General features: G+C 40.0%; 2 protein-coding genes across 2 annotated transcripts; both read right to left on the bottom strand.

Moving 5' to 3' along the window:
* Positions 1-951: 951 nt before the first annotated feature.
* On the bottom strand, positions 952-23,796 carry LOC115575754 (proline-rich protein 29-like). The gene is made up of 5 exons (XM_030408030.1): positions 23,766-23,796; positions 3,130-3,245; positions 2,862-3,031; positions 1,528-1,717; positions 952-1,402 (listed from the first exon to the last, which is right to left on the bottom strand). The coding sequence occupies exons 2-4, from the start codon at positions 3,229-3,231 to the stop codon at positions 1,558-1,560; spliced, it is 432 nt and encodes a 143-aa protein (XP_030263890.1). The 5' UTR covers positions 3,232-3,245; positions 23,766-23,796; the 3' UTR covers positions 952-1,402; positions 1,528-1,557.
* rprml (reprimo-like) lies at positions 17,619-19,327 on the bottom strand. The gene has a single exon (XM_030408031.1). The coding sequence runs from the start codon at positions 18,688-18,690 to the stop codon at positions 18,355-18,357; it is 336 nt and encodes a 111-aa protein (XP_030263891.1). The 5' UTR covers positions 18,691-19,327; the 3' UTR covers positions 17,619-18,354.
* Positions 23,797-25,511: the final 1,715 nt, after the last annotated feature.

Below are 25,511 nucleotides of genomic sequence, written 5' to 3'. Positions count from 1 at the left end.
GCTTTGAAATCACCCTCCCACACTGCTGCTAAAACCCTGCATGTGCTCCCCGCCCTGCACTGTTACAGTACAATCAAGTTTTCAAACTCCAAACTGAACCTCCAAACCCTGAAACTATTTTCAGTGGATGCTAAGGAATGTGGGAATTGAGACGACATGTGTTGTCACACAAAAATCTAGTAAATTGACATTTAAATTCTTTCCTATGCCTCAGCTGTCTCGGCTTCATGGTGCTCTCTGTATTATACCGTTCAGCAGACTCAGCTTATCTACTTCTGAAAGTAATACAATGCAGAACTTAAGAGCTGGGTGACTCTAGTCACTTAGCTCAAGACCTTTACCTTCACCTGAATCTGAAACTTGGAGGAACTAACTCAAACACTTGAGCGGCAAGTGTCACCATAACAGTCCTTTAAGATGCTCATTATCATTATTATGTGTAAAGAAGTAAATATAAGTGCTATTAATAGCATCATAAACCCATTTATCATTATTAGATCACAACACTTTGAAATCTTAAGTAATTAGCATTTAATGAGTCTGTTGGGTACTACTCAGTATTATCTTTCACTTTACTTGAAGGTGAACAAAATGAGTAACTAATGATTAAGTAATTAGTATTGAATGATATGAGCCTATTAGATAACTATGCAGTTTTATGTTTTGCGATGCTTGACACTTCACAGAAAGAATAACTAATGACTAAGTAATCAGTACCTAATGAATCTGTTGGGGTACTACCCAGTATTACGTTTGTCTTTGATTGAAGATAAACAAAAAGATTAACTAATGATTTAAGTAATTAGTACTTAATGAGTTCGTGCCAGCGACCAGCTCATGGTTCGGCTGGGACAACCCATGAGGAAACAATTTTTTCTTATTGGATGGTACAACTGAGTATTTACTGCTTGTTATTGTCATCACCTGAAGAGATTGAGTGGTGAGCCTCCTCTTATCCTTCGAACTACTCATCACAGTTTATTTAAAGATGAGGTCACACAGTGTTACATAGCAATAGATCTTATGTGGTGTCACACTTTTGCCATGTTGCCCACGGTAGTATGCAATAGACTACATAACAACTATAGTATGCAGAGTCACGGTGATTACTTGTCAATATGGGAATACGTCTTGTATAAATATGTACATTCTGTATGTACAGCTTGAGGTCTATTTGCTGTACCACTTAACATCTGTTGCTGCTCCCTGCTGGATGATTTGGGTAATGTAGGTTTGAAAAAAATAAATGTTTAGCACTATGCCATATTTGTTTATCTCATAAAAATGATAAAATAAAATGAAAAAGCTAGATTGCTTCCCTAGAAATGCCCATTTTGAACATATTGTGACTGATGATCACTCTCTTCTCTGCGTCTGCGTCAGCTCCAGTGTTGCTCTCTCTCTAAAAAAAAAGATAAAACATCACACCAATCTAAAGCACTGATGAACTCATCTTTCAAGCCATTCACAATCAACAGCACTACAATCATTAGCAGCATCTCCAATCAGTACTCTTCTCATAATTACCGTGAAGCTTGCTGCTTGTCGCCTCTCCTGTCACCCTGTTTCGGGGGCACCTATGACATCACGGGAGCAGACTGTGTTAATCGGCTGCTGGCTGGGTGTGGATGTGTAGTTGGTTTTACCTGCTGCGGGTGTGACGTCAGCTCCCACAATCCCAGCGGTGTTGGGTGGGGGAGGAGGAGGGACAGCAGGCCTGATCACACAAACATTTTCAGTGGATTACATCTCTTGGATGTTTTTCACTAACTGGTAATAAAGGGTAATGATTTTGATAAAGGGCATAAAAATGTAGTGATATCCGTATTTATTACAAATGCTTACTGCTTCTGAAGGGATTTTTATTAATTGTTTTCTGGAGATGGAAAAGTACATTCTGGTCTTGTAAATTTCTCTGCAAGAAAATAGTTAGGCGCAGTGATTTTCAGGGCTATATGCACAATTATTTTCTGTCTTCCTCCTGTTCCTCTTCTGATAGCGCTGACAGTTACTAAAAGGTGAGAACAAGTTGTTCAAGATGCTTGTCCTCCCATCTTCCCCCAAATGTTATAGAAGCTGTTACCTTTAACTTAAAGTCCCCCTCCAGTCAATATGGGTTTTTCTTCTCGTTATTGCACTTTAATGTTTGAGCTTGCAGAAGAATGTCTGTGCAGAGTTTGACACTAGAAGTTTTTGCACTCATTCGCGAAACTTTTCACTGTGCTCACTAAAAACCTGTCATGAAGAGGTAATTAGTGTCTAGCAGTTAAACTCGTGAAATCAAAAATATTTGCAAATGTATATATTCTGGGGATCTTAAAAAGGCAGAAGAAACAAGGGGGATTTCAAGGATGTATGTGTTGAGGGGACCTTTAAGGTATGGCTAATATTACTTGTAACATATGATTTCCTCAAGGGGGTATATTAGTAAAAGAAGACTGTCCTCTTAAAACCATTAACCTGGAAGCTCATCTAATGTAATGCTTGTCCTCACTGTTCTTTTTCACAAGTTGTCCTTAATCTTTGCGCTCCAACTAACACAGCAATTAAGTTAAAGTAAGATCAGAAATGAACACCCATTGTCTTCAAAGAATGAGCAGGTTTGAGATGGAAATGATTTTCTGAATCTGCCTCACACAATGGAGCCCCTGCACAGACCAAGTCCTTTCCCTTTTAACTGATTGCAATCTCATAGATTTGCTGGCTGCCCAAATTAAATTCTGGTGCCTGTTATGAAAAGATCTCAGCCTGGCAGCAGACAATGATTGGATACAAACTGCCTTCTTCAGGGAAAAAACAATATGATTTAGTATTGTGTGCAGCTGACTTTTTACTTCATCTGACATAGAGGAGCTGATCACCTGTCTCTGTGAGGTGGAGAAGAGGGGGGTGTGTTGGGGTCTTGGTAGATCAGTGTGGCCTGAGGCAGGAGCCATGCAGGGTACAACAGGTCTGGGGCAGGCTGGTAATAGTGGTGGTATACCTCCGGGTCAGGCTCATTCTCTTGAAGAAAAACCAGATCTCTGTCTGCCTGCCATAGTGAAGGAGAAAAACAGTCCAGCTTTATAAGTTTTCAGCGCTGTAAGTGGGGAGCAACAAGGAATCACGATACATCCTTCATATAATCACCGCATGGCCCGACAGAGGGCTGGAGTATCCGAACGAGTTGAGAGCTGACATGGTCATGTTGTTCATGATGATCTGGTGCATCTGGACATTCTGGATCATCATCAGCTCTACAAGGTCTGCATATTGAGCGAACAGTTCATCCGCCCATCCACCCACACAACCACACACACACACACACACACACACACACACAGACAAAGCACCATCAGCACTATGTGAGGGTCCCCTGATTGTCTTATGTGTCTGCCTGCTATTCTGTCCTCTTCCCTCAGGGTGGGTAGGTGATTAACCCACATTGTGTCAAACCCAGGTGGTGAATGTGAGGTGCCAAACTCAATTTTCTCTCCTCCTTGTCAGTCAACATTTGTTCGGCAATGGCTCACCTCGCTAAATTATTAAACTCCTCTCCAGCAATATAAATACGCTTTCTGACCAAGATTTAGAACAGTCAGTTCAAGTTACTAGAAATCTTCTGCCGTTTAAAAACTTTATGTGGCTGACTATTGTTTGACGTGATACAACCCCGATTAACAGATGAAGACAGAAGGCTGTGTAACACATAAATATCAACAGAATGCTCAGCTTATTTTAATTTGAATACACATCAGAGACAAAATATTTAATCTCTAGACAAATCCATTTTATATATATTTTTTTTGTTACACCCATTATGAATTTGCTGCCTGCAACACGTTCCAAGAAAGTTGGATTCAGAGGCCTGTTTATCACTGTGTTGTATCAACTCTTCTTTTTACAGCACTCAGTATGTGTTTGGGAACTGAGGACACCAATTACCCGAGGTATTAGTTGCTCAGTGGGGTCTCCGTCGTTGTATTTTGCACTTCACGATGCATCACACACTCTCAGTGGAAGGCAGGTCTGGACTACAGGCAGGTCAGTTTAGTAGCCTTTTGCTACGGAGCCACCCTGTTCGAACATCTGCAGAATGTTGCTTGTCATTGTAAGCAGGGATGTTTGTGAAAAAGACCTTGTCTGGCTGGCAGCATATGTTGCTCCAAAACCTGTTTGTACCTTTTGGCATTAATGTTGCCTTCACAGATGTGCAAGTTATCCATGCCATTGGCACTAACACACCCCCACACCATCACAGATGCTGTCTTTTGAACTTTGCGCTGGTAACAACCTGGATGGTCCTTTTCCTTGTTAGCCCTGAGGACACAATATCCGTGGTTTTTAAAAAACAATTTGAATGTGACCTCATCACACCATAGTACACATTTCAACTTGGCGTCAGTACAACTCAGACGACCTTGGGCTCACTGAAGTCAGCAGATTATGGATGCAACTGAGTTTACTCACAATGGTTTTCTGATGTTTTCTCTAAAACCCATGTATTATTATAATTTAGACTTATATGTTGGTTTTAATGTAGTACAGCCTTGACCCTCAGGTTTAGAGATTACCCTGGATTCTTTGAAGAAATCCTATGAACGTCATCCCATTCTTGTTTGTAAAAGACTCAAATTCATAATAATAATAATTTTTATTTGAGGCAAAATATAGCCACAAAATGTGTTAAAAAAAAAAGGTAATCTGTTTCCTTAAATTTAAAAGCAAAGCCAACATTGAAATTGTACATTGTATGTTCCAGACCAGAAGTTTAGCTTTGAGGTCCAGTGCACAAGATTTAGTGGCATCTAGTGGTAAGTTTGTCACCCTCTCGTAACAGGTGAAAAATGACGGCACCTTTCTAAATCTAGTGTTTGGTTTGTCTGTTCTTGGATACCATACTGGACTCCATAGCAAATACATCACACCCTCTGTAGACATGAAGGGTTCATTCTAAAGTGACAAAAACACAGGAATTCTTAGTTTCAGGGGAATATGACTAATAACTGCATAATTATGAATATTTGATTCCATTTTCCCCTAAATCCAACACACTGGACCGTTAAATGAACTCAGATTAAACTCAAGTGCCACAGTACTTAGTTTAGCCATTATTAGTGGCAAGAAACAATTGACAGTTTTTAACTTGATGTTTGTAAAGTTTGTAAATTGATGTCACTGACTTACAAAACTGGATTTGAGTAATGGAATTATTAATGCAGCTGGTAAAGAAAAAACCTATGCAGAGCATGAACATGAACTTAACACACTCTGACACATAAAACCATGCACATACATTTTCTGCAATTGTCCAAGCTGAAGAGGAGACCATAAATAATATATCTGAGTGCATGCTAGCAGGCTGCTAATGTGACAGACAGGCTATGAGTGTGAAATCATGAGATTTAGTTTGTGTGTGGTGACAATCTGCCATACCCTCCCTGACATGACCACCAGGTCTAATGGAAGCAATGGAGCCAGGAGGCATCACGGTCGCTGGGAGCTGCTGCAGGATCGTGGGGGGCTCCTGAGGAGCCTGGGGAGAAGAGATGGGACCGTAATGAGGCTCTCTGCCTGGAGGCGCAGTGGCTGAGAATAAACTGCACTATCTACCTGTGCAGAAGGTGAAGCGCCACTCCACAGGAGGGGGGAAGAAATCGAATGATTGTCTTATCATATGCAAACAATATTAAAAACATCACTTCTTCTAATACTAGATATGATTATATTATGATGTAAGACAGGAGACAGCTTTTGTTGTCTGTTATTTGAGCTGCACAGAGAGCGGTAGGTTGGTTGTTGCTAAGATAAAGAGATTTAGACGAGAAAGAGTTAAATTGATTCACACTTACAGGAAAAATCTGAAAAGCATGCGACTCATTCGGCTCAAAGTGTGGATAAATATCTTCTGTCCACGCCATATGTGGGAGCTTCAGCTGATATTATTTACACGATACTCAGTATGTAATTCTAACCTGTTTGCTGAGATGCAGAGGCACACAGTAGCAGGTTGCCAAGGTGCCAAAACACTCTGCACACCCATATGCACACATGATCACCCACACAACACACACACACACACACACACACACACACACACACACATACACACACACACACACACACACACACACACACACACACACAAACTGCCTCCGTCTGTGATCACTACATTGACCTACCTCTTTGTGTAATTAAGCTCACTTTGGAAGCCAAAGCAGAGCAGCTGGTAACTCAAAGAACCAAGACTATATTAGAATGCCTATCACAGTTTTCACCCACTCTTTTTATACTTAACTATTTTAAACAGTGTGAATGCAATTAATTTTTCATGAGGCTGAGTAAAACTTTTTTCTCTTAAATGTCAAAGTAAAAATACTATTTAATTCGATTTAAAACCTTGGTAGCCGGACTAAATATTACATTTTTCTTTCACAATTGCAAATCACATTTCTCAGTTCACTTCAGTTCACCATTTAAAAAACTGTTTCAACTATGCATCAGTTTTTATTGCTTTGACACAAAAATTTTAATGGAGCCCCCCCCAAAATTAACATAATAAAAGGTGAAGTTTCAACACCTCTTTGCAAAGGCTGACAGTTTATGACCTCTCAGTGAGATTAGACTGCCAGCGATGGATCAGACATGCAAAAGATTGTCTCACAGGTGTAATATAGGAGAGGACATAAGGTGTAAACTTGAGAAGAAGAACTTAGGCAAAACGAAGTGGAGAAGGTTGTCATTATCACTTCTCTCTGTTGCTCTCCTATGTAGTGAATTTCTATAGCTTTTTAATGCATGACTGAAATGACTTTAGTTTCATTATTGTGCACTTGGAATTACTCTGTACAAAATGGTAAAACAGTAAAGTATGTTGAACCATGTTGAAGAAATGTCTAATTAATTGCTTTGACACGCTTATTGTCATGGAATCTTGGTTTATGCTAAGTGAAAGAAAATAAAGATACTTTAAAGATGACACTGATACATATCATATTATTAACTGTTGTTGGGTAAAGAAAAATGAACAGTTTTCTTAAGATAACTGTTGAACTCAGTGGAAACTGTTATAGTCTGAAATGGACTTCATTGACGTAAACGTATGAGTCAACAACGAATCAACAAACTAATTAGTTATGTGATCTGTCGCTGGAGCTGACGCACCACTGCACATAAGTTTTCCAACTGAGGGGGGGCATTTTCATTGCCGGACATTAGTGTCCATCAACACACACACGTGCGCCCACACACACACGCACAGAGAGAGAGAGAGACAGAGAGAGAGAGAGAGAGAGAGAGAGAGAGAGAGAGAAAGAGGGAGAGAGAATGGTTTATAGTGCTTTTCATTTAGAATAAACTAAAAAATAAACAAATAAAGACCACATTTCTTTGTATCTAGGTATGTGAACACAGACAGAGAGAGTGCTGCTGCCATTATGGAATGTGGCTCAGTTACATGATAAAATATTTACATGCTCCCTAATGGCTACACTATTACAACAGGTGATAACATAGACTACAACCTTAATCAACAACCTAGAGATTGTACAGATAAGTTTGGATAAGATCTTAATCAGGTGGCACTGTTTAATGTTTAGCCTTTATTAGCTGTGTAAAAAATGTTAATTAAAAGGCCTTCACAACATAATTGAAGTTATATGGAGATATACATTTATTTTTTTGTTTACATATGTTGTTTTTTATATAAACTATTAGTCCTCCTACAGATAAATAGGTATTTTTTTCACAGTCAAACTGTTAAACCGCTGACAAAGAACACCACTGTGCACATGCAGAATAGGTGTCATGAGTGTGATACAGGTGCCTTGTTTCTTTTGCCCAAGTCTGCCCACAGATTATCTTTTAGCATTAATATTTAAACCATCGGTGATGTGGCCACAGGTGTGCGTTTATGGAGTGCTCAGAATACGACGCTGCCAGCAATTCATGTATAATAGGCGGTAACAGCCCGAGCTTCACTATGGCAGACGACACTAATTAGCACACACAGTTTACATTCACTGTACCACTCTGCTTTCCAACCCTCCCCACTCCCTGTCAGTGGAAGGGGCCTCTACACCCCCATTGCATCTCTAGCTCTGTAATTAAAACGCTGTAATCTGGGTGGATCGTTTCTATTTTTAAAAGCCCCCTGTCATCGTGTGGGTAAAGTGACACAAAGGGAGCCATCAAGCGGTGAAAGAGAAGGAGGAGGAGGAGGAGGAAGAAGAAGGGGGGGATAGGAACAACCGCAGCAGCAGGTGATGACCAACTCAGTGAGAGATGAGGAAACTAACAAACTATGATTAATTGGCAGAGTGGCCTGAAGATTATTCTCATCCTGTTATCCAGCAGCCCACATACCTCGCATGAACTTCTTTGGAATAACAGATTGTCTTTTTTTATAGGAAGAAGAGGAAAAAGTGCTTCAAAAGTTCCACCCAAGAAATTAAATCCAGACATCATGTGAAGATTTAAATATAATCATCCGAAGACAACTTTAACAACATAAAGTGAGACATGGGCAACACTTCAGTATCATAGTCTATCAACTTCCACTGGAATCATATTGTGATGAGGATATGAATAAAATGAGCCACTGAGCAATTAAAAGTTTCTTGATTTGAAACCAATTTGATTATTTTATGTGTTATTATCCATATCAAAGCCATATTCCAGTGGTGACAATAATTATTAAAATACTTTCTCTTTATCTAGAGGAATGTATACTGGTAAGTAAGTATAAGCAACCAACTGAACTGTAAAGTAAAAGTACTCTTAATGTAGTATATCAGTGTGTTGGACTATTCCCAGATCATAATTGTTGATGTATTATTGTGTAAGAAGCACTTTGATGATGAGCTTCTTAATGTTAAGATAATCTTTATGACTTAACATTCTGTTGGTTTAATCCTTATCAATGCATCATCCATATTAAGCAGTGATAGAATGTAACTGAGTATATTTAATCAAACACAGAATTACCAAGAAAAATAGACTATTACATTTAAGTTGTATGAGCTAAAAGTAAGATCACTTTATTCGATTTTACAGTGTACATTTGGAGAAAACTGTTGCACTTTTTACTCCACTACATGTACTTGATAACTTTAGTTACTAGTTACTTTGCAGATTGGATGTTGCATCAGAGCCACAGTGGGGCACCTTAAAATAAAACAGGTTTTTCTGCAATCGGATTCCAGTAACCTGAAACATATTTGACTATCAGATCTCATAATCGTCCGGGTCGATAATTGGTCGAGTTGTAAAGTATACATACATGATAATATATGTATACTTAAGGCCTAGTTTTGTTGGTACTTTTGATACTAAAGTATATTTAATATAATACATTTTAAGAGTTTTATTCAAATGATATTAATATGTGTAACTTTTCACTTTCTTTTTAACACAAGATGTTTCCTTTAAAGTGTGACTTTTGGGTACTTTTTATGGCACTGATATTGTTTTATATGTACAATCAAGTGTATCAAAAACTGCATAATTTCGCTCTGAAATGTACTGGAGTAAAAGTAGAGCATAAAAGGAAAATATTCAAGTAAGATACACATTTATAAAAACGGTGCCTGAAAGTAGTTACATATGATCACTGCTATCCTAAGATCAGCAAGGGGCTCGTTATTCTTTATTATATAACGATTTAAACCTTATCACCCAGCCCGAAAATGAAGTATAGTGAGTGGATAAAAGGTCATGATACAAACTCCCTCTGAGTGTCTACAGGTTATTATTAGAACATCTCTGGAACTATATTATGCATATATCATTACGTCAAATATGAATGAGACCCTGGAGCTTGCTGACACTTAAACAGCTCTCTATAGGGACTAGGCTGCTGAGGAATGATTAAATTATTTGCACTTCTCAGTAATATTTAATCACACACACACACATACGGAAATGGTCATCAGTGTTGGTTAAAGGGTTAGCTCATTGCATTAGGGATTATTTATTCATACCCGAGGGCTGGAGAGGAGGGGTCATGCATGCGGAGGCCCGGCAGTTCTTTCTGCATCAAAGATGACAGGATTAACCACATTAGCCGGATGTTCTGCGCATTAAAAACAAGTCGCATAGCATCACTGTTGCCTGAAAGTTATTGCATGTATTTCTTCAAATGTTATCCTCATAGTACGATGCCGTTCTTGGGAGTTGTCGCCACCACTGGTCGACAGATGATGGTGACAGTAAGATGGCAGATTTGAAATTAAAGCTCTAATCATTAGTCCACGACTCTGACTCACTTTAACCCCCTCACCACATACACATACGCACACACACACACACACACACACCCCTCTTTTGCCCCTCACCCCCTGCGGCATCAGCTCAAGAACATGGCCATTACCTTTCCCCGTTCCTATGGCAACACCACCCTGCAGCCCTTATGTGGTGGAGGCAGTGTGTGTATGTGTGTGTTTAGCAATCACGTGTGTGTGTGCATGTGCATGTGCATCACGCGTTTAGTTTGTTTTGATAATGTCAACGAAGAGTATGATCTTTTTTTGTTTAATGTCTTCCTCCCTGCGCTGTCTATAAGTGCACCATTCAACAATTCAATTCCAAAGTTTAGTGCATGTTCATGGGTTTGTAATAAGTTTCCTGATGTCTTCTGATTGATCCCTGCGGCCGGTGATTAGTAAATCTCTGATTAGAACAACTAGACAGTCAGAATGGCTTGGTGCTCTCTCTCATCAGCAGCAATCCAATGTCACCACAACCCCTTTAGGGAAGCAGAAGTTTGGCGCCTCCGCAGTAACACTGTAATGGTGAATCAAATAGAAAAGATGAAAAGAGATGATATCTGGAGACGATGAGAGCACAAGCGTGACATGACATATCCGAAATAGAGTGAAGGACAGGACAGAGAGGGTGGATGTTATTCTCTCTTTGGGGGTCCACTGTCTGGCATGTAGGAAAGAGAGGCAGACAAGCATTGTGAGATAAGGCTTTGAATACATCTCCTCTAACTCGCCTCTTTTTCTCTTCTCCCTAAGGAGGACGGCTGACTGACGGACGCGCCTGATCACCACCACCACCTCCTCCCCCGGCTGTGGGCAAGCTTTGTTTGTGCCTCCACCGCCTCGAGCCAATTAGCACGTTTACATGCACACTCTGAGTATATTAATACATAATAAACTAGCTAGACACAGACACTAATTAGCTTGCATTCGGCCATTTAAATGTAAGTGGTTGGAGGAGGTGTGTCAGAAGGGTTTGTAGCAATGCTGCAGAACAGGGCACCAGTTTACGGTCAAGACAAGTGATTTTCAATGGAAATCAATGGGATAAGACAACCGGCACCCCCTCAAGAGGACACGGTCATTAGAGAAAAGCATATTAATGGCACTCGCCTTGGTCAGAATAATTTCCCATTCTGTTGGATGTTTGCTTTTTTGTTTATTGTGGGGGTTGATTAGTCCCATGATGATCATCTCCATCAAAGGCTGGCAAGGTGGTGTCATTGTGTCTCAGCTCCATCTCTCCAGAGCTCCTCTGTTAATCAGACAAAACCTGTGCCAAGCTCCTTTCCTCTGTTTTGAGCTGACATCCCCAGTGCCGAGCTGTCTCCTCTCACTGACTGGGTCTGTGTGTAACCAGATGCAGGATTGACCTGGACGTGATCCTTGGTTAAATACAGAAACAGAAATGAAAGATAGTTTGGTGCAATGTATGACTCTCCATCCCTCATGAGAATTAGATTTAACCTTACTGCCGAAGGCCTGCACAGACAATGAGCCTATGCGGTATTATGCTCCATCTAAAACTTTCCTTCGGGTTGCAGGCTCATTAGATAATCTAATTTAGAATAGTTTATGATTTCCTCAATGAGAGCTTGGGCACCGGGGCAAGAACACGTCATTCTTAATAACAGTAAGTCCCAGACTGATGTACCTGTTCTGCCTCTTTTTCCCTCAATGCATAAAAGCAGCGGCCGCCTGTGCTGCTAAAGATCACACTACCACGACACACTCTCTCTCTTTTTGTTTCATTTTAATGCAGACATCTGTTCCTTCCTGTTGTTGATTAAGCTCTTTACACAGAATAGCACATGTGAGAGCCAAACCTGTGAATACTAAGTATTGATTTGCATATTGTTTGCAATGACTCATAGAAAACTAACTACCTGGTCCCACCTTTTAAAAGTGTAAAAAAAAACACTATTCTCTTGAGATTAAGGTAATAATTAACGTTGTGCACATAAATAAAACAAGTGTCCTCATGAGAAGACGAAGTTAACATGAGGAGGAAAATTAATTTCTTTTAACTATAAAGCATTTGATGTTCCTTCTTTTCACTGGCAAAATTATTTTCCTTTCATGTCCCAGAGCCACATTTCCGCTTAATTTATTTTTACCACTAAACAACAAGGTATTATCACTGCCACCTTCTTGTTGTTTTTTAATCATCCCCTCGTTTCATCCATTATTACATGACAACATATATGAATTCACTGTATTGCTGGTGTGTCTGAGAAAGATACGTTTGTGAGAGAGCAGACTGACAGGAAGCATCAGGAATGGAAAGGACAGACAGAGCTACTGGAGTGAGAACGCCCTGACACATTGGCAGAGGAACTTCAGGAAGGCACAGTGACACAACACATCACCGAGAAAAAAAATGAAAATGTCTTGGGTCTCGGTTATAGCTGACAGCACAATGTTATTATGAAATCGACAACAGAATCATTGGCAAATGATGTTCACATTCACGCAGAGAATATGTGCAACATAGAAACACATTTGTGGGTGTGAAATTATGTGGGTGTATCATTTTGTGGATGGCTCAAAATGTGTTAATTGAGTTAAGTGTTTGTCTGTGTGTGTGTGTGTGTGTGTGTGTGTGTGTGTGTGTTTGTGTGTGTGTGTTTTTGTGCATTCGAGCGTGCTTGTGTGCGTGCGTGTGTTCATGTGTGTGCGTAATCGCCAACTTTTCAACTTCATGGTGTTGTGGGGAATAAAAAGAATGAGGCAATTTTGTTGTTTGTTGTTCATTTGCCTGCACATAATAGATTTGTTTAAAATTTCATGATTTTGAATGCAAGGACTATTGGTTCCCTGCTGAATTGGATGCGGCACTATTTGCCCAAGCTGATGTGGAGGAAAGGTGTGTGTTTGTCTGTACTTTACAGATGTGTGTGCATTTGTGTGTGGACACTTGTATCTTTGCAATGTTTATTTTTAGTGTTGTGGGAAATTCCATTAGTTTCAACAGGTTCATGCCAGTCTTTCTGATACTGCGGGGGTGTTGTTATTCCTGGAACTTTATAATTAATGTTGTTCCAGGACTTTGATTGCAGCTGACCAATCACACTGTTGTGATGTAATTACTTGCAAATCATGTTGGTATTGTTTCTGGAACATGATAATTAATGTTGCTCCAGGACCAGTATTTCTCATTATGAGAAAGCAACAAAGTAGGCATTGCAAGCGAGCCATTGTGGCATCATGGATTGCAGTAAGTAAAGAACTCTCCCCCAGGAGAGTTAGGTTTGTGTCTCTATTGGAACACTTTTTTATTTGTCGCTCTTTGGTTAGATTTGGGCAACAACAATACCTGTTTAGGTTTAGGAAAACATAGTTCCACAACGTTTAACCTGTTACAAAGGATAGCTTTTCACATGTGCATTTACTTTACAGCCTCATCCCCCAATTTACAAAGCTGGTCAGGACTATAGTCCTGGACCAACATTAAATGGGAATTCCTGTATTTGTAGACCTGGGACTTATATTTACTTATTTTTTTCTTTACATTGGTGTGTAAATGATTCACACTTTTGGAATTGGTCTGGTAGATCACACCATCCCATGGAGATCCTTCAAAGTCTTGCTCTGAAATCTAGTGAGATGAATTGTCACGTCATCTAGAATGTGAAAATGAGTTCAGTAATCAGCCATGACTTTACAAAGAAATCCTTGATATGCAGTTCCTGTCCTCTCTCCAACTCTTTCCACCATGGTCATCCTGCAACAACTAATTTCACAAGATTTCAGAGTGAGATTTCTCCTTGAACGAGATTTGTGTTTCCTGTTACAAGAAGGACCCTGTGATTTAACAAAAAGGTTGCAGCTGTGTTCTTGAGACAATCTACTGATCCAGTTCCCACATTTTTGGTAAGTATGAGCACTTTACACACCTGAACATGTAATCATAAGGCCTTTGTTTAAAAATACCAGAATCCCCTTTTGATCATCAAAAGTAACGACATCAACACAGTGATATCAGATTGTGCAGTTGAAGCCAGTGAGAGGTCTCACAACAACTACAAATATTGATAATACTTGCATTAAGGAAAAAATGTAATGCATAGTGTAATGCAACTATAACAAGTTGTATTCAAGGGAAAGAAAAGAAAAATACGATCATGATTTGAGTGTAAATGCCAGGTGGGGGCATTGGTGATAGTGTTTGAAATGATTGCCAAGTCATACCACTTTCTTTGGTGTGAATGTGTGTGTCTGCATGTGTAGCCGAGGGAAGGACAGAGAAGCGTTTACATCCACTCACCTGTGAGAGATATGAGACACTGTTTCCATTCCTCAACTTCATTGCAAGTATTGTTATTGCTTCCCCTCCTTTGAATGCAACACATCCCATTAGAAACAGATTGAATGGGGCTGAGAAAGGCCACCTCATCCTTGTGGGACCTGTGTCGGCATAGAAAACAGATCTTTTGTGTCTCTTGCCCTCTAATCAAAAATACTGAGGGGATTAAAAATGGCTTTTCCCACAGTGTCGCCTACGCTGTGAAATACGTATTGTGTCAAATTATTTACGTGAAAAGAGAAGAACTACAAGAGACCCTCGCTATGATATATTAGGTTTTTTCACTCAAAGCCAAGCTTCATGGGAGAGTTATTTTTACTGCAGTTAAGTGCTGAATGCCACTGCTGGTATAATCACCATTATTTCTGTCATGATTTCATGGCTAGTGCATGGTTCATTATTTTTCTGTGAGGTCTCTGTTGTAAAAGGTCAGTGGTGACGCTTCTTGACAAGAAAATGTACAGAGGGTCGATGGAGGAGATCTTGAAACACACTAAACCGGCAGAGCTGCGCACATGTTAATTAGGGTGAAGGGTTAATATGTAAACGTGCTTTCCCTGCACTGAAACTGCAACATTAGCCTATTAATATCATCTTAATACGGTTATTGTAATTAAATATCCCAACCTTTGCTGGTGCAATATGACAACTTGTAGGTCCATAATAGTCAATGTCTCTTACTCAAAATGATCGCTGCAATGAAAGGGAAGCATCATAACAGTTTGTGTGCTTCACAATCTGTCGTGGACACATGGTCGGTGCTCCATGTTAACTCTTTAGCATATGTTCAGTGGCCGTGGGCGACTCAGAGTGCCTCAAAAGTGAGAAAGTAAGCACTTTGAGTGGATCATAGGCAAGATGGTGAGTAATTTGAACTGACTTTCAGCCAAGTCAAAACAAAGTGTAAGAAAGTCTAACACAGAGGAGTATTTTAAACTTCTCAGTGCATCCTTCTCCTTGATTCAGTTCATAAAGAAACAAAAGCTTATTTGCTCATTTTTGATTGTGATATTCATTTTTTTGTGTTCATTTTAATACTGTTCAACTGCAACATTCACTGCCAATGATGATAATGGTTGTGTGATGTTTTATTTGTAGTTTTGCATATCAGGCTTTTGCTTTAGCAATATCTCTATGTCTGGTTTCTGTCTCATGTTAATGCCAAGTTGCAAAAATGCCACATCCTGATTATATATTATAAGTGATATTCTAGTTGTACATATGTGCCATATGTAACCAGTTCATAGTCAAAACATCTTGTAACATTTTGCACTTTAGCTTCTGCACTGAAACGTTATTTTTCAAACTGTATAATTTTAGTTGTGGAGTTTTAGAGAACACCACTTGTTTTTGTGTTCAATAAAGGCCGAATAACCATCTCTCCAGTTTTGTTTACACTGATGTAGCCACTGTTCTGCTACAGCGGATGATGGTGATGGATGTTAGCTGCTGTCTCTCTGCTTGCAGTCTTACTAAAATGTCAGTGAGTGATAAATCCGTCCTGTCAACTTCATGTTAATTTGGTAGCTGCAATAACTTATGATGTTAATCGAAGAAATATTCCAATTCAAGAGTTGTTTTTTTTGGTATGTCGACTTGCAACAACCATTGGAGCTGTGTTGATCTTGTCCACCCTCGTCCGCATTTCTCTTTGTGTTTTTCTGGTTCTGGCACATAGAGACAGAGCTCTCAATACTCATAGTGTCCTTCTTCAAAAGATAATATGATATTCAGGCTTTAACTACTTATCTTTGTAAGTGTGAATATTCATTAATGCTCACATTTTACTGCTCTTTGTCATGCTCCAAAAACTATAAAAGCAACAATAACGCACTTCACACATACCGTAGAAGTTACCATGTCGACCTGTTAGAAAAACTGCATGTTCATATGCGTGCACGCATGAGAAAGACTATAGAGTTGTTCTCTGTCATTAAAGTATACGTTTTATTTATTCATGTTGTTTTCCTGAGATACTTTTGGTTGAGGTCAGAATTTTGCTGGTCTGTTGCACATCAGTGTCCAATGTGTGCATGGTGAATGGGCACATGTGTGGATGCATGGGTGTGTTTGTAAGGATTCATCTACCCCAGCTCTCCTAACAAGTACTGAAATAATAATGAGAACATTGGTTGCTTCTGAGTGGAGCACATGAGAGAGGAGGAAGATGATGATGATGAGGAGGAGGTGGGTGTGGATAGAGATAGAGACACAATAGAAGTTAAATTGAACCAAAATGCTGAGCTCGATATAAGGGACACCTAAAATCTGACACCTACAATGACACTGTCTGTGGGGTTTCTGTCTGTCTGAAATAGAAATAGTTAGGATAGTTTTTTTTTGTTATCTTGAGAAAGGAAGGGAGTTTGGCGGCAGGAAGAGAAATGATATCTTAAAGCACAGTGACAGTTGGGTGTCCCTACATGGCCTCTTGTTGTAAAATCCTCCCTCACTGTTAGTTTATTCACATGTCTGTTCCCTTTTACACACTTTCTGATGGCACAAAAGAAGGCAAACACGAACCTCTCTGGATGCCATGGTCCTGAGGTGCAGTGAACGCTAATGGGAAGTTAAGCAGTCAGGGCGAGTCTGAGTCAGATGGCCTCTACATCGCCTCCATGTAAAGCTGTTATAAATGACCACTGCTTTTACTAAATACTTAACGATTACATGCAACTGTGCCATGATCTTAATGCTTTCAAGTTTTTATCTTAATTGTTATATAGAATTATGTATTTTTTTCATGTACTTTTGTTAACATCAATACATATCATCCTATTCAATTATAAGACCTGACTCTGATATTTTAATTCATTCACATAATGCTATCATCGCGTGCATAAGATCACATCTTATTTGAAGCCGATTTGGAGTGAAGGGAGAGATGGATCAGAGAACATTTCACATCAGAGAACAGCATGTTTGATTTGATTTGATTAAAAAGTAGAATATTGTTTCTATTTGGAATAGTGATGATTCACTTCTAAGTTGATAGACTGAAAGAAAAACATCTCTGAAAACATAATAGCAATGTTGAAATGATATGCTAATTAAAAGATGACAAAGCTTAATATGTTCATGTCAGTGTTTTAATTGCATGCTGCAATTTCAAGGTTTTTTCTTTTTTTGGTACAAAATAATTCATCATGCAGCATCAGTGATTTCAAAAGTGCAAAACGGGTCCAAAAATCACTTTACAGATCAATTAGCAAGCATGCCAAACAGGACCAAGAACCACTCCATAAAGATGTGATGGAGTTTGTTGAAAACGTGCAAGATTTCAGTATTCAGAGTGTTTTTACCAAACAAGACCAAGAAAAATACTTTGTATAGAGAATACCCACAAATCCACCACATCCACACGGTACACTGGCAGAAGTGGAACTATAAGAATTCACAATCATGCTTTTTGACAGTTTTAAAAACATTCACTAACAATCATTTCAAATTTACAAAAAAAAGTAACTAAACAATAAATGAGGTAACAGCTTGTAAACATCTTGTCACTTTGTTCAAGTTGGCAACATTAAAATTCACTCAAAAGATTCAACAGATCGGCCCACGTGTAAACAATTGCCCATGTTTTACGCACAAACTTTACGCACAAACATTGGTCTGGACTACTTTCCTGTAGTCATTTTCGGAAGAATACTTAAAGTTGTTGCATATCATTCCTCACCAGGACAATCAGAGAGTGTCTGTGAGAAGTACATGCAGATGCCGATCTTGACCCGCGGCAGGAGACGCGCACCGGATCCTTGTTCCAGGTCTCGGCTCCAGTTTTCCACAGTCCCTGCTCTCCATGCTCTAGCTGAGCCCGATCATAACCGTCTCCACGTCTTTGGAGGGTCTCCGGTCCTTCACCAGGAAGTTTATCATGCTCTCCGATTTGATCATCAAGTTGCACCCGAGGAAAAAAATGCCGAAGACGACGGTGAGCGACAAAACGCACAGCACCGCGATTTGCACCACACGCATGACGAAGAGTTTGCGTTCGTCTTGGACATGCACCAGGGAGCCTCCGCCGTCGCCGGTCACCACGTTGTCGGTGCCATTGCCGGAGTATGACGCCAGAGTCCCAGCGAGGGTCTGACTCCCGTTAAACAGCGCGCCCTGGGTCACATCGAAGAAAGAGACGTTCATGTTTCCTAGCGGGTTATCGGCAAATAGACACGCGGCTCCACTTGGCAGGTACAGAGTCTCACCACAAAATCCGAACTCCAATCAACAGTTTGCGTCATGTGCTTGTTCAGACAAAGATAAGAGGGAGGTTGCAAAACAATAATACGCTTTTTAAAGTCCAGATCTACAGGAAAACGTCGAGCTCGTGCGTAATGAACACATCCACACCACCGGAGTGTTGCTGCAGTTTAACGGCGTCGCATCAGGTTGCAGCCAAAAGTAAGTTTCTTCAACTCAAAGTCCGCGTTCTGTGACTTTCAGCGAGTCTTCTTAGACACTGCGCAAAGTGCAAACCGGGTTTCCCTTCGTTGTAATAAGAGACAGTCCCTTTGCACCTGTGCTCGCCTGCGAGCGCTTCTTTTGTGCCAAGTCTCTGGTGCGTTTTAAAGTGATGATGAGTTCCCCGTGGACCACACCACCACTCCTCACTAGGGGAGTTAGTCAGATGGCCCCAGATAATGCGCTGTTCCTCTCATGTACAAAAAAAATAATTAAAAAAATCCCAATTTGTCAAGTGAGATGTTATTCTCATCTGTCAACAGATCTACATTAAACCCAGCCAGATTTCTTTACCAAACAAACAGCACTTCCTGTCACTCTTAATTCGAGACAATTCAAGAATGAGGGAGACTTATTGACTCGTAGACATGGGTATATAGTATTTGCTTCTATAGCACTCATGTATGCACATTAGAAACACAAGAGAGCCTCACAAATATTGATCCAGACATACATTAACTTTGAAAGCTTCTCATGAATTATTTAAAAAAAAAAAATAATTTTAAAGCTGAAAACATTCAGTTTCTGTTTGAATGAGAAGAAATGAGTATCAGGTTGTCCTTTGCCTCTTTGGGAGGTATTTATAGAGTTTAACCCTTGTTGCTGAGGAAACTGTCACTGTAACTTAGAGGCCTGAAGAGACCAATATAGGCACAGGGAGCTATAAGTTAGAAATGAAGACATGAATTAATAAGCTATGATTGAACCACTGCAAATATTTATCAGAAATATTGGCTCCCCGGCTTCCACTGCGCCTGCTGTTTCCTTTTCTAGACAGCAGCTGAAATGAAGCCCAAGAACAGCCGACAGCTCTTTCTGTTTTTATTGGAATGTGCTATTCAAATATCACTTTGTCTCTCAGTGTTGTGTGCCGGGGACCCCAGCTTGCTTAAGTGAACGTGAAACCAGCGACCTGATCTATTAAGAAATATGAGCCTTCGGAGAGCATGTTTGAATGCAAATATTGATTAAGTAAAAAAATAAATAATCAAAGTTTCGATTTCTTATTGAACCTTATGAGTGTATTCTTCTGTCTCTGAGAAGCTAATGTTATGCTCTCTCATCACTCGCCTCCTTCTGCATCATAATAGGAGGTTTCGCTTTGTGAAGCAGATACTGTATCGACAGGCTGCAGTTTTTTTGTGGAAAATATGCTAATACATAAAGTGCCATAATGTGGTATATCCCTTCAAATTACTCTTCTGCTTCTCTCACCAATACATTATAAGTCTTTAAAGAAAGTGCAATGATTTGGGATGAATTGCTCAAAAATAGTTCTCTCTCTTAAGGTCAGCGATTAATTAGTCTAAATTCTACCTGTGATTTTAAATAACTCCAGTGATTTTACTATTCCTGATGATAGGTCTGCACGAATTGTTGAGTGGGGAAGTGTCATTTTCACTGAACAAAAGAATACAATCGTGATGATTTGTTGGGTTCTGTACCAAAGAAGCATGTTTTCTTACATCTGTTGATTAAGATTTGTCGACCAGGGCATCTCTGCAACACTATAGTACTTAATTATAGTGCTGTTTTACTTCAAATTGCGACTTCTGCAATTACACTTGTCCACATTGGCATTTTGACAATATTCAATTAATTGTGCAGCCCTATTAGATTGGCTATACATTATGTAATATAATCAGATTTTCATCCATACACAAAACTGTGTCTCAAGACTATGCACAGGACATCTGCATGATCGTTACGGGATGGATTTATACTTGCACAGTAGGTTTAAAAGTTACCCAAAGATGCCAGTTTGGGCTGCATGAAAGTACTCACTGAGGATTTCCACCAACTATTTCACGTTTTTTAAACATATACATTTCTGAATAACAGCGCAGATTTTTATGTAAATCTAACTGCTGTGAGAAGGAAAGATAGATCATTGAAATTAGGTATATAATCAAATTAGTAACTGCTTAATCATATGTATATAAACACACTCAAGTGTTCATAATAATATACAGCACCTGTACTTATACTGATGTGAAACTGAACGTTTGCAGGGATGTACTTCAACAGGTAAATAAAAAACCAGCCTCAAACATTTTAAAATGACTCCCGCAGACTTGCCTGCCAAGCCTGTCAAATTGATTTGCTGTTTGTCTAAAAACAAAGGCCATGAAATTCAATTTAGAATGCTCCTGATGTCTGTAAGCGGCTTTCAGCGACCAACAGACAAGCATGTGTACAAACAGTGATTAGCTCCAGCCACAAATACCTTTCATAAGCCTGGAGGTGGTTTACTCTCAGATCATTTATTAATGGCTGATAACAAAAGAACAAGGGGTATTTTTTTGTGTACAATAAGATCAAATAATCCCATTAGCCGTTGGATTTGGCTGCAGGGAATTAATTGGCCATGTGTAAATCAATGCTGGGCAATTTGATTCTGTTCTATTATTCATCACAGTGTGATTATGGAAAGTAGCTTGTACTTACACTTCATCTCTCTGTCAATATGTAAATCCTCCGCTACAGTTGAAACCCAACAATGCCTCTCTGAGGCTTTAAAGTGCAAACCTTCAAAGGATTTATAAATGAGAAGAAAGTTTTTTTGCAAAGTCAAGGACACTTCAATGAACATGTCCCTCTTCAGGAGTTATTATCAGATTTCTTTGAAAAAAATTGTTGTGTTCCGATTTCAAGAAGTTTTGACCTCTAAAAGCCTGATGAAGGGAACAACCTGTAGCTGATCTATAACTTCAAACTGTTCTGCGCGTCAGATTTGCAGTGGATGCTACGCATTTCATTGACGTACCACCTGATCACAGGCAGAGCTATGTTTCTAAACGGTGGTTATTGTTAGCATAACTATGAAGATATATTCATATGAGGATGCATATAGACATGAATGTGAATGTCTGACTTGTTCCTAAGCAACAGTAGACCTGTGAGCCCAGTGACAGATGGTTGGTGAAGTTATTTTGGTTTAGAGGAGAAGTAGAGGGAGGGAGCGACGAGGTGCCTGGACGGAGGAGTTTGGTGGTGGTGGTGGTGGGGGGGGGGGGGTTGTTTCCACTTAACATGAGGGAATTGGCAGCCTAGCAACACAAACTAAGTGAAGACATCCCTAGCAACAAGGAGGCGGCGTTTTGACCCCACCCACCTCCTATCTCATGATTACCCCTGCATCATTTGTGTTAGTGGTGCTGCAACAGGATGGGCACACCCTCTCAAGCCCCTCTGCTCCGGAGAGAACAGACTTCCTTCTTTTCAATTAACAGATTCCTCCTACGATGCCCCTTCATTAGCTAATCAAAGCACACACAGGAAGCCGCTGTTGTCTCTGTGTGTGCGCTGGAGAGCGTGCAATTAAAGGCCCGGAAGCACTACGGTGAGTGGAGTACGCGTTAAAAGTGTGTTTTGGAGATTTATTATTGAGGTATCACAAGACCAAAGAAAGGCGTTAGAGGCAATGTTTTGATTCAAAGCAGTTTTCCACCTTTGGGACTCTAAATCACGCAGAGGTAAATGCAGTCATTAATTACACACTGATACAGATTGCAGGGGCGCAGTGCCACAGCAGAGTGGTGCCCAACATCAACCCCACACTAGGTCCCATCAGTCATTAAAGTTATTTTGAGGAGATAATGACTCCATCGCTTTGATTTGCAGGGGGATATTAGCCTCCCTGACTGTGTGTGTGTGTCTGAGTGTTTCAAGTGCAGCCTGTTTTTTGACTGGCTGCTGAAAATCTCTTTGTTTGAGAAACAGATTACAGATTTCATGAATCTAATTGAAGAAATCCCTCTTCTGTCTCTCCAGCGCAGACATCTCAGGCACTCCACCAGCAGCTACCCATTAACCTCATTTCCATTTAGACACAACTGCACGCGTCAGTAATGCAGGCTGCCATGATCGGTCTGTCTTCTCTGTACCTTTATTTGTCACACTGCCAGTTTGTCTTCAGTTTCCTTTAAAGGAGACATATTATACTACATTTTTACAACTAGAGGGTTACCACTAGAATAGGTTTATATTCTGTGGTGCTCATCAAAATTCATCAGTTGTCTCATATTACCCAGCGCTGCATCACTCTATCACTATGCTCTGTTTTAGCTCCTGTCTCTTTAAGGGTTGGTCAGCTCACACACGCGTGAGCCAGCACCGTTCACTGTGTTCCCGGTCGGCTTTGTCATGTTTTCACCTCTACCTTGATTATAGGCCGAAATTATGCTAATATGTGACATGGTGACATAATATGATGTCACAAAGTCACAGAATAAAGGCGGGAGGACTGATGAGGCATTTCAGGAGCTGAATTTTCTGTGAGAACGAGGAGCTCCCATTGGTGCAGACTTTTGGCTTTTTATCTGTCAAGACCTTCTCATGCACAAGAAGGAAAAATAACACATTGAAGGAAAGGAGAGACAAATGAAAAAGCACAATAAGTCCCTTTTTACTTCTGTCTTTCCATCTCTCTCTCTCCCTTTTAACAGCATTACTAGACTTTGAAGTCACGATACAAATACACAAGTACAGAAATACTTTCTCCCTCCCTGATATATCCTCAGTTTTAAGTTCTATTTTTTTTTTTTATTTCCACATATAAGCTTTAATCCCCTGAGAAGGAAACATCAGCTGCAGATCTGGAGGGCCCAGCGGAGTCTGAGGCAGATCAGATAACAAAGCATCGTAACACAAATACACATTGTCCCTCGTCACAGACTCCGGGGCACATTTCATAAGCCAGTAAACCCTTCACCTGAGAAAAAACCCATATCCCCTCACTTGACCCTCCTACTCACCAGTTGACCCAGCGACGCAGGAGCGAGTAAGCCGTTTGTAGTTAACCAAACAATGATTTTGTCTGAGTGCGATAGCGTTTATGATATTGGCTCTCTGCCATGGCACTCTCAGACTCAGTGAAAAGCTAAAAGGGCTCCAGATTGATCTGTAACACAGGTCAGGACCCCTCCATTCTCCCTCCCTCCTCTCACCCCCCTCATCACTTCTTGTTCAGTCTTAATTGGCTGCCTTCTGACCCAGTCTCTGTTTTTTTAGTAAGGACAACTGGCGCTGTGCTCTTCCCAAAATACCATTCATCTCTGGGGGTGGTCACAGCCAAAGACGGCTTTGGCGCCAATAGATCCAAATCAGTCAATAGTGGAGATGGGGTTTGATTGCACACAGTGTATTACCTGCACCATCCACCCACACTGAGAGCTTAATGCCAGAGGAACAGTTGACTATTATAGCTTTTCTACTTATTTCTCTATTTCTGTCATTTCTTCTAGCGGCAATTTGTGGACATGGGTGGCAGTAACTTAGCAACCAGCCGGAGAATAAGAGCAGGGCACGGGGATAAAGATTCAATAAATGGACAAGCGCAGAGATAAGAAGCATTGTCTGCCTCTACAAGCGCCACCACACAGACACCACCACATGCCTACCAAAGTTCATTTCTTTAGGGCAATCTTAGCTTTTATCCCATTTTCTGCCTCATTTTCTTTTTCTTTATTTCTTTTTCTTGTTTGATAAGCTGACAAATTCCTGCATGCGCCATCATCCAGTGGAATGGGAGGAGGTTTTCTGTGGAAGGCACTTATCAGATTCGTGAATTTAGTGCGGAATAGACTGTTTCTTGGGAATGGATTTTACACGGCAACAGCTTGAGGCAAAGTCAGTCATTTGAGATGCCAAAAAATCAAGAAATTTATGCTGATCACAATCACCAGTATAAACTGTAATACATTTTCCCACTAGGGGTCCTTCTGCCACAACTAAACAACTTGTTGTTGACTGCTTCAAGTCTTTGTGGTAATTCATTATTGCTAGTTCTGAATGGATATTCGTGATTTCATGGCATTCCAGTTTGCTTTACATTTTGCATATATTTTGTACAGTTTATGTATTAACTGACAAAATAATATACATAAATGCCTGACAGAGCTGATGGTGACTGTTTTTCCAACTCACAATTAAAAAGCAGGAGTTGCTCACAGCTTGGGAAAGGTGAGAATTTGTGACAATGTAGAAGATGGAAGAAAACAATTAATAAACAATTATTTGTTTATGAACTGTTATATGGTGCACCATTTTCAGTCCAGTAAAAGTCAAGGCAACACATAAAAAGAATAATGTTTACCTGCATGGAAGTAACTTTAGTAATTTCCTCGTGCGAACCATCAAATCACAAATTGCAAACTCAAAACACATCTGCACATTACATGCAGGTGTCCACAATGCTGCTGATTAATGTCATATGATGTATGTTAGATTTGCTTGTAGTGTGCTGCGTTTATGATATTTATTTCTCGTGTTTTGCTGTTATGTTTACATGCAATGTGTCTTTGGGTCTCTTGAAAAGTGCTATTATAAATATATTAGGGTTGGAATAGGTGATAATATGTGAATTCAGAGCTGCACGTGGTCTAATACCAGTGCAGAAGATACAAAATAATAATTAAAATACAAATGTATTTATTTATGTGCTACTGTATACTATACCCTATAGCCTATTTCTTTCAGTGGGACATGGTGGTCACAGGTTT

Source organism: Sparus aurata, chromosome 23, assembly GCF_900880675.1.
Source record: "Sparus aurata chromosome 23, fSpaAur1.1, whole genome shotgun sequence".
NCBI classification, from domain to species: Eukaryota; Metazoa; Chordata; class Actinopteri; order Spariformes; family Sparidae; genus Sparus; species Sparus aurata.
Note: the sequence above shows the minus strand (reverse complement) of the source record. Positions and strands in the feature narration are given on the sequence as shown.